Source organism: Pocillopora verrucosa, chromosome 11 (assembly GCF_036669915.1).
Source record: "Pocillopora verrucosa isolate sample1 chromosome 11, ASM3666991v2, whole genome shotgun sequence".
NCBI classification, from domain to species: Eukaryota; Metazoa; Cnidaria; class Anthozoa; order Scleractinia; family Pocilloporidae; genus Pocillopora; species Pocillopora verrucosa.
Window position 1 is genome coordinate 17884063 of NC_089322.1, and position 10300 is coordinate 17894362.

General features: G+C 39.3%; 1 protein-coding gene across 1 annotated transcript; it reads right to left on the reverse strand.

The window, feature by feature from the left end:
- Positions 1-4544: 4544 nt before the first annotated feature.
- On the reverse strand, positions 4545-10300 carry LOC131777203 (bifunctional arginine demethylase and lysyl-hydroxylase JMJD6-B-like). The gene is made up of 10 exons (XM_066174077.1): positions 9693-10300; positions 8744-8822; positions 8144-8285; positions 7593-7705; positions 7211-7313; positions 6314-6373; positions 6174-6199; positions 5442-5621; positions 4786-4821; positions 4545-4667 (listed from the first exon to the last, which is right to left on the reverse strand). Exons 1-10 carry the CDS (start codon positions 10298-10300, stop codon positions 4545-4547), a joined length of 1470 nt encoding a protein of 489 aa, XP_066030174.1.

Below are 10300 nucleotides of genomic sequence, written 5' to 3' on the forward strand. Positions count from 1 at the left end.
ATAGCAGTTGCGCTTTTTACCGCTGGTTCTGTCTTGGTATTTCCATCGTGAGCGTAATACTTCAATGCAGAGCATTGGATACCGAAAGGTTTGGAGACTCCTACAGTCTTCTAAACATGCACCTCTATTAGCTTTAGAATTACCCAACCCATAGTGCAGTGTTAAACAATTATTGAACGGGCGGAGGGGGCAAAATATCCTTATTTTTTCAATTTTATGATGTGACGCGTTTGTCTTTAATTCGATTACAGAGTTTTAGTTTAATCATGATTTTCGGAAATCTCTTACTGACAGCTTAAAAGAACGAATGAAAGAACAAGGAATCGAAAGGAAAGAACTGTGCAAGAGTAGAATATCACTTCCCATATAACCTGAAAATTTTGTGTGAGTTTTCTTTAGCAGATGGATAATTATTGCATGCGGATTAAATGAGACAGATTTTTGAGGGTCACAATCAATAAAATTTGTAATGGTAACTAATTTCGAGTTGCGATTTTCTGTCAAAACTGCGGAATTTTTGCTCGAGAGAAGAACATAACATTTTATTTTTGAATTCACTACTTTGTGTTAAATTATTCAAATGGGTGCGTCAAGGTAACTGATTCGTTCCGGTGATTCAACCAAAGCAAATTAGTTCACAATCGTTTTTATTTTTCTAGATTTTTTGTGCGGAAAAATGCTTGAAATTTGCTGAAAATTTTTTATGCCACGCAGCACAGTATTACAAGCAGACTATCATGTGCAGAGTCATTTTCAGGTCACGTGGTGGACTTGTAGCGAATGAAAAGGATTCGGATTTTACGTCCACTTGACATCTCCCGCTGAATTACAAACCGGGAGTCTCTGGTCTGCACATGCGCGGCTTATGGTTTATCATACGTGACCAAATTATCTATCGATGGCTCTTTTATGTTCAATTGCCTTTCAAGGTCTGTTTTTGTTATTTCATTTAACTAGCAGGTGGCTGAAGTAGTTTCTTACATTGGTACCAGTCGGTGTTAACTTCTGAAACCAAACCAGGAGTTCATTACCAACGTGGTATAGTGAAAGTTAAAAGATTTTCAAAGAAGGTGCATGTTTCATCGATCGCGTCTCTTACTCTGACAGAGGTTACATTCGACGCCACGAGGTAACAAATTGACAACATCAGAATTTTTTTTCTCATTAAAATTTTATTTCTACCCGTAAATTTAATTTAACTCTAAAATCTTTCCCTCAAGAAACCAGAACTAGTGAAAGCCATTCCGTTTTTAAAAAGCACCCATTCTTAATTTTACCAATTAAAATTAAATCGTACAAAAATTAGGCCAAAAGAACCTGTTATTTCTACAAAACTACATAAGTCTGTTAGCAGGTACATATATATATTATTCCTGTGAAAGCAAATGTCTGCCTTGTAAAACGAAATGTTTAAACTAATATATTTCCTACGGTTTACACAAGGCGATGGCATTCACAATTTGTTCAACTGCTTTCCAGTTCGATAGAAAAAAAGTAATATTTTACATAATACTTGAAAAAAGAGACCCGATTTTTTTAATATATATATATTGCATCAATTTGTCAATTCAGGGTGTGGCAGATAGAAAACTAAAACCTCATCAAAATTTACAAATATTCGTAATTCTCTCCCTAAAATGTTGAATATTCTACGCAAAAAATGATAAAACATTTCCAAAAGAGCATCAGAGAAAAAAACCGTCTCTAATTTCCAAATGAAACTTCCACTCTTTACACTGGAAGCCTCATACGAAGCTCTCACCATAAAATATTATTTATCATCTTTGCAAAGTTTTTTCAACTCCTACTTTGCTCATCCGAGACCATAAAAAATATGTTCCAACGCTGACTTCAGATTGAAGCAGAATTTTGTAAACGTTCTTGATTCCCGCCTGCCCAATGTTTCTTGAGTCTTCACCAGTAACTAAGAATTCGCAAAACCAGTAACTATATCCGTGAATTAAGTGGTAGTTAAATTATTACACAACAACAACCTTGTTCCTCTTCCTCAATTTTTTTCTCTTCATCTTTCTTTTCCGGCAAGCAGTCGGAAGTAGCCGGTTTCTCGGGATCTTTTTTCTCGTCTGCTTCCCCTTCGCCTTCTTTGGCCGCATCTTTATCACCTCCTTCACCATCCTGAGCGCCACCTTCGTTTGCATTCTCCTCCGCAGGTTTTTCTCCTCCTTCCTCGGCTGGTGCGGCGGCGTCTTCTGCAGGCTGCTCACCTTCAGCCGGTGCTTCGGCCGGGGTTTCCTCAGCGTCTGCCATTCTTAAAATTTGAACTAATAATAAGCACTTCTATGAGCTTGCAAACACTCGACTTTACTCCTCCACGACATATAACGTTGTTTATAACCAAACAACCTCTCTATGCTTTCAACTGGCCACGCGCGAAATGATATAAAATATTTACAACGCGTTCAGTTAGCTGGTTCCTATGGTGATGCTTGTCAACCCTCAAAAAATGACAGCCCGTTCAGACTGTCGACCAATAAGATTGCGATATTTAGCTTTTTGCATGGGGTTTATACCGTTCCACCTGCTCTTTCTCTCTGCATAAGATTATAAAATGTTGGCGCGCGAACGCAAGCTTACAATATCAAACTGTTGATTTACCTTTTGTAGCCAATTTTTTCCTAAACATTACACTTAGCAGGTCTTTCTGTACCAGCTCTGAGTGGCGTGAAAATAGCAAAGGAAGGTAACCGTTAAATTTGTGAGTTGGCTTTTTTTTCGGGGTTGCAAGACAAAATATTTTGTCGTCTTCTAACGCTATCGCGTCACTAACATCACAAAACAAACCCCTGCTATGTAAACCTGTTGCATTTTCCCGAGAATTCCGTCCCCACCCAATTTGAGGCGAACACAAAGCAAAATCACGATCAAATCGAAAAACTGGTTAAAATAAACAGCTTTTTAAAGGCTCCATATGAAGAAAACCATTTATCTAACGATAAAAATTCAATGATTTTGGGAAACAAGACGTGACTTTCCTTAACTAAAACGTTCCTTAAAATACTCCTTCTAGGTAAATCTCAGTTCAACATTAAGTCTTTTTTGTAGTGTTGTAGATGTTGTTACTTCAGCACTTGATTTTACCAGCTGTTAACGAGTTATGTCAAGTATTCTCGATTGCATGCGGTCAAGTGTTAAGTAAATAGTTTCATTTCGGCGGAGTATTTTCTTTTCAAATTATAACGTCCTAATCACGTGTTTCCCATATGCTTTCTAAGACGTAATGCTGTACCAGTACATTAGCCGTCGCATGCACCTCACTAGCGCTTTGGTCTGCGTGCAATCCGTATAGGCCTGAGGCCAAGCCTCGTTTCTGGGTTGTCATTGCGATAAGTATAGGAAATCGTATGAACGCGAGTGCATTTCGTGATTTATGGGCACGAGTGATGTTTTGAAAGTTCTCAAAATTGCACGAGCCGTAGGCGAGTGCAATTTGAGAACTTTCAAAGTATCACGAGTGACCATAAATCACGAAATGCACGAGCAGGTTCATACGATTTTTTATTTATTATATTCTCGACAGTCAGCCATTTTTTTATAATTTGGTGTTCAAATTTGGCGCTTCCCCGGTGTTTCCATGGCAACTTCTCCGTATTGCACTCTATAACCTCTATTGCACTCTATAACCTATTTATGCATTCATCATTGACCAATCAGAAACGCGATATTTTGTTGAGTATATAATAAAAGTTTTTTTGGATTAGTATAGGTCATTAGGATACAACCAGTCACTTAACCACCCAATCCAGCAAATCTAGCTCCCGGATTTACCCATACACGAATGAATATCAAAATATATTACTGCATACAATCTTAAGCCATACATAGCGATTTTACGCGCCTTTGTACCAGGATCTGGACATGAAAACACCTGCTCTTATCCTATCATTGGTAAGATCGCGTTTCCTTTAGCCTTAACGGTCGAGCAAAACTTATGGAATTCCACCGAAGGAAAAGCGATGAATCTCGCTCAAAAGAATCTTATTTTCTTTGTCGTAAAACGTTTCGTAATGGATTAGAACTTCGCCAAGATCTATATCTGAGCATGCGTAAACTTTCGAATTTGTCGCGTATTGGCAATCTTTCCCACGGAGTTTTCTTTTCAGTTGACCTAGTCGACCTCTTTATGAGATGTAGAAGGCCTATGAATATTACAGGTGTAGTTGATAGTAGCCCTAGATTCCATCACACAAAGACTGCATTGCGTTAAACTGTTTTTAGCACACCTTTTTTGATAACAATCGTGCGATCGTATCGAGCCGCCATGTTTGTTTTCCATGTTGGCACTTTTAAAACTCGCGCCTTGTTCGTACCCGGATCTCGCGCGGTCTAGAAACCCCATGGAGCCTCCCAAAATAGAGCTCAGAATAAAATTTGTCTTGGAACTATGGAAGCAAGGGGCATCTAATTATTTTGATTCTTAATGACCGTTTTTTGCTTACAATAGAAAAGATTCTTTCACACTGGTTTAATTTATTTTGCTTTAAGCAATGAAACTAGAATCCTTTAAGTGAACTACACGCCACTCATTAACGGGATAAATTCTGTGCCTTTCGTCTGGTCGCTTTCGCGCCATCTTTGTCACCGATCTTTTCAAGGCATTTTGCCAGCCAGTGGTAGCCAAATGCTTTGTCAGGCCTCATCAGGATGAGCTGAAAATCAATTCAAACGGAAAACTTGTTCATGTCAATGGATTATTCGTTGATTGTTTGTGAGAAGAGGGAATAGAAAAGCTAACTAAACAAAGTTTCCTTCAAGTGTCTTGTTTACCTTTTTGTAATAGACTGCTGCCTTTTGATAATCACTCTGAAAAATGAGAGCAGAAAAATTGCTCAGATCAATGTTAGTATCTAAGCAACTGCGCACCTACCCCTCCCCTAAGCTAACATTAACCCTAACTTGTTATTAGTTGACTGTTGTTGGGTCAAGGGAGGGGTAGGTGTGCAGATTCTCAGATAATGACATTGGTCCAGATAGGACTATATAAGCGTTAAGTAGCAAAACGTAGTATAATCAACAATTTTGAATCCTATTTGATTCATGTTGAAAAACCAGCCAAAATGAAAAGGTTGCTGTTTCACGGCAGGAAAAAGAGAGAAAAAATGACGCAACTACTGTATTGGAATGCTTACATTGAAATACCTCTTTTTGGGGGAAAGGGATTGATACGTAGAATGGCTTTTCTCTGATGCAGCTCGTAAATGGGAGTTGCCTAAGGGGCTTACATAACAGGACGAGAGTCTTTGCTACAAATAATGGGCTTGCAATTGAGGCGAAGAAGGAGTAAATCATCGAGGCAAAACCCAGGGGTAAGCTTTGAGAGTTAACCCTTAGGGGTAACCCCTAGCAGTTAGGTCTAACCTTGAACTGAGAAGTTATAATTGCTTGTTGTATTCCTAGAAAAACAAGTTGCAAGATCATTGTACCTTTTCATAAAGAAACTCTCCATAGTGAATATGTCCATCAAAACTGTCAGGGTGAACTTCAAGGGCTTCTTGAAACAGCTGGTCAGCTTTTTCTATATCACCATCTTGATCGTAATACCTGGCAAGGTCGAGTTTGGCGATTACGAAAAAGGGATCCCTTAGTACAGCTCTCTTTAGGGTCTATGGGGAAAGAGATAAGGGGAATTGTCGTGAGTAGGCAATATGAGGTAAATTATTTTTTTCTGATTGGATACCTGAGCGAACAAGGCGGCGATATCCTTTATATAAGAACCACTCTTGATCTTTTTCTTGGGTGTCGATTCAAATTAGTTATATCTCTTAGTTGGTGCGTGCGTCATGATTTGTCACTTAGCGGGCCATATTTCACCGTACAGACCGCTAAATTCAACCTCAGTTTTTTCCTAACTCAACGTACGGACCTCGAACTCGGTTAGTAAAAGGTATGTATAGCACGGAAGAACTAAATAGCTTCACAATAGGCCACTATAAAAATTATGTAATACTCTATTATGAATATTTGAGTGGCACTTGTCTTTGGTCTTTGTCCTATCAGTGCCTTTAATTCTCAGCACGAACTCCACGTCCCACGCTTCCACTGCTTGACAAATGCAAGTTTCTGGTTTGGGCACAAGCAATTGTGATCGTCCCATTTCAACTAAAGCACGAATACCATCCTTAATCTAAAAGCGTATTCTACCAGATACTACAAACCTTGATCGCCTGTTGAAAATTTCCAGCTGTGAAGTATTGGTGAGCAAGTTTATGAAGGACTTCGGTACTCTCTGTATGAAAAACAACTCTATCTTTGAAATCGGCTTGAAAAGGAGCTAACTAACGTGTGCTTCAAATACCTGGTAACAGATCTGATAACTCCTTTAAAATTTCAAGGTCTTCTTCTCTTCCTTTTCCCACTGTTAAGGACAAAAATGGCAATAAAACAATAAAATTTATTCAAAACGACAAAATAGCCACTGAGCTGGATCAGCTAACACACAACTAATTACTCAACAATTTTCTCTTAGAGACGTTAACAGTGGAAGAAATACAACTTCACAGTGAAGGATTAGATAGTTGAAAGAAAGCTTATGCATTTGCGTTCGTTCTTATAATCCATGAAAATATGTTGAAATTGTTGTGCAAAGAGTTCCAGGCAGTGGGGTCAACGTTTCGGATCATGATGATGCCAGCAGTCTCAGGTCAAAGTATGGCGTACAATTTTACCGATAGTAATTTTGCATTAAAATGGTTGCGCGTGATTTTACAGGCACTGAACTCATGTTAGAACTGTTAAGTGTCTTATTAAAGGCAGTAGAGTTATGTTAAAACTGTAGCACTTAGTGTTACAGTTGATACATATGGGTTAGAACTGTTGCGCATGTTACAGACGATGAGCATACTCTAAAATTCCCCACACGCCACACTGATCCAACAGATATACAACAATAATCTCATACCCAGATCCTACCGCGTAACTGTAACTGAAATGTAGGAATCTGACGACCGCTTGGCCGTGGAAGGTCTGGGTGCGAGACATGACATACAACATATGATACAGTTGCAGCACTGCTTGTTGACTCGCAAATTAAAAGAAGCAGATTAATGTCTGTATCTGAGCAACAGCTTACCTACCCCTCCCCTAACCCATCATGTACCCTAATTAGTTATCCCTTGACTGTTGCTGGGTTAGGGGAAGGGGTAGGTGCGCAGTTGATCATATACTGACATTGATCCTTGCATGTAATACGTACATTTATAAAACAGCTTCTCTATTTTTGTAGCAGCGTTGTATTTTTGAATTCCAATGGCCATTGTGTCGCCTATATTCACTGTGCCGTGGTAATATGATTCGGGCTGCAAGAGAGGAAAAGATGGTAATTTTAGAAAATTGTCTGGCAAGCAAATAGATATCGAGCAGCCTTTTAGTTGTGAGTAATAAAAGTCATTGGAGAAATAAAATAACGTTTGCGCCCCTCGTAGAACTCTGGGAGACGCCTTAATCCCAGAGCAGGGATTGCTCGTAGTCAAGTAACCAGAGGATGAGAGGTCACAAATTTAGTTAAAAGTTAGAAAGCGTATACATTCGATTGAAGATGGTGATAGACATTTAAAAAGGAGAGATATTTAACTTACCAAGTAGAGAATTTCGCCCTCCTCTTGAACGCACTCAAGTGGTTTGTCTTTTGGTGGCAAGTTAGGATAAACTTTTTTGATCCAATCCAGTTGAGAAAAACTCGGCCAAACACCTAGAACAGCAATAACATTTCTTCTGAATCGAGGAAAGTACGATGCCAACTACTCCTTGTGCGAGAGTTTGAAACGAAAAAGAACTTAGAAACAAAATCAAATGGGAGTAAACTGTTGAACTGAGGGAATTCTGATCTTAGATATTTATTTGTGATGGGGCTCCGCTAGGGAGCTATTGAGCAAGGTGAAGCGAACTTCCACGAATAACCAAAACAAAATTTCTCCTTGTAACATCAATGAAATATCAGCAGAGAAGTTATGAATATAAAGAAAAATGTCAAATACCAAATTCTCCACACAAACAACAAGAGAACTGTATTGCAGATAGTAAAGAGAATTACTAATGAGATCTTGGGAGGAAAAGGGTTGACTGGAGCTTTGGGGTGAGACCCGTGTGGTCTGCGCATGCATAAGGTTTTACCTTCATTTTTACTTACCGCCTGGTGGCGTTTTTTGAGGTGGATAAAGGAACCAACGTTTTCGTCCAAAAATAACTCCATTCCATGCATCAGCATGTTTATGAAAACTGACTCCAGAACCAGATCCGCCAAGGAAAAATATACTGGAATCCACACCATCCTACAAAAGGAATTTACTTCAAAACAGCTATTTCTATGTTTACAGAGATCTGTCTCTAAGAAGCCCGTTACATTTTTAAAGCATTTTCTTCAAGGGACACTATGGCACGGCAGTATATCTTTCAGTATTTTATTTTCAGTAGCAGGGGAGGGATGACACAAATATGAATAGTGCACAAGGAGGACTGAGGGGAGAGAACAAAAGCTACACTTTGTGGGGTAGTCAGAGGTTTCGCCTATCACAGATTCGCCCCACCACAGCAAGTTCGCACCGACACGGCAGGTTTGCCCCATTACAGCAAGTTCGCCCCCTCCCCAAAAAAAGAGCTTTACACTCACTAGCTTCATACCTTTTGAAATTCATTTTCTTGTAACCTGAAAAAATGACAACAATTTCGTTCCTGGAAACCCTATTCTTCGCTTCCTTTCGTCAAAAACGTTAAAAGTTTTTCTGATTACCTTTATGTTGAAATACGGTGGCACTCTGATACTCCGTGGTAGATCACTATCGTTATAAAAACGTCGGTCGAAGACGTACCTAACAGTGGATGAAAATGGGTTGAAGAGTGCTAAATCATGGTAATAAGAATATGCAGTGATTGCACTGAAACCCAAGGACCCTCTGATTCTTGAAAAACAGAATTGAACCCACATCCCCACAAGAGTCCTCCTCAATCAATCAGCCAAATCTAACAATCAGTCGGCAGGTCGGCCATATTTGATAAGATGCATGCTACACCCAGATTCACGAGGCCGTGTAAACGCCACGACATTTTAATATCGTATTCTTACACAACTCTTTCTTAAGTTTCCACGATTAAATGTATCCAGGACTCAAAATGAAGGAAAACTGCGTTACTTGACATAATACGTTACGTGAACAATACAAAAATAATTAAATTAATATCAATTTAATATATAATATTAATATTAAGTTCTGTCTGACGAGCGCTTAGGCGCGAAACTCAGAGTCACGGAGAATCGATGCGTCCTCTTTAATTCTTTAACTTATGTATACCTAGCTCTGCTACCACAGCATTAAGCATTTTATGCCAAGGTAGACTCTACCCCCACATATTTATTAATATTAATATTATCAATTATTAATAATAAAGAAGTTAGTCGTCAACATCATACTCTTTTGAATTAGAGACTGGTCATTATTTATGACGAGGGGGGGAGGGGTGTGGGGATTTTGGTTGTGCCACGAGAAAGTTTAACTGATCCCTCCTCAAGGCCCTGTAGTATTCTTTTGATCCCCATCATTAGCATACAAAGTCTGTTACAGATGACTGATCCCCCCTCATCTCCCTGAAAACCAAGTAATCCCCCCCTCCAAAAACATTCTCCGACCCCACCCCCCCCCACCCTTCCCAGGAATTAAAAAAAAAACTGCTTCCACACTTACATGGGTTCGTCGTTGTGTTTCTTTCTATGCATTATCTCTAAATATTCATCAAAGGACGTCTCTTTGTCTCCATTCCCTCCTCTTCGTACTATGTCCTCTGATGTTCCGCTCAGAATAGACCATTGACTATACAACTTCCGCAAACTGGCTTTTGTCCATTTCATTGGATCTGTCCAATCAGCTGCACCGTTGCTAAAATGCACAATTAAGGGTTTCCTATACCTGTAAACTTGTTCAAACTCTTCAGAAGTCAAACTTGATGCATTCCTTCTTTCAATCGTGCAGAAATTCGTGTTGAATTTTATTTCCTCCTCGACGCTCGCGCGCTGCCATCCACTGACTTCCGCTGAAAGGGGATAGGTTGAATGACTGTTGATTGATAGCTTGATAGGTGGAGGTTGATTAATGACGTAGAAGATGGCAACGCATGCGACAGGGACTATCAAAGTGGCAGTTACCATATATGGTGAGCTTGCAACATTGTTATGTTGGCCTTGATTTTGATTGGCTCGTCCAGTTTCTCCGTTTTTATTACCAGTAGATTTCGTTGGCTTTGTTTTCCTTGAACTTCTCATCTTTGGAACCTGAAGCTGGATTTTCCCATTCAT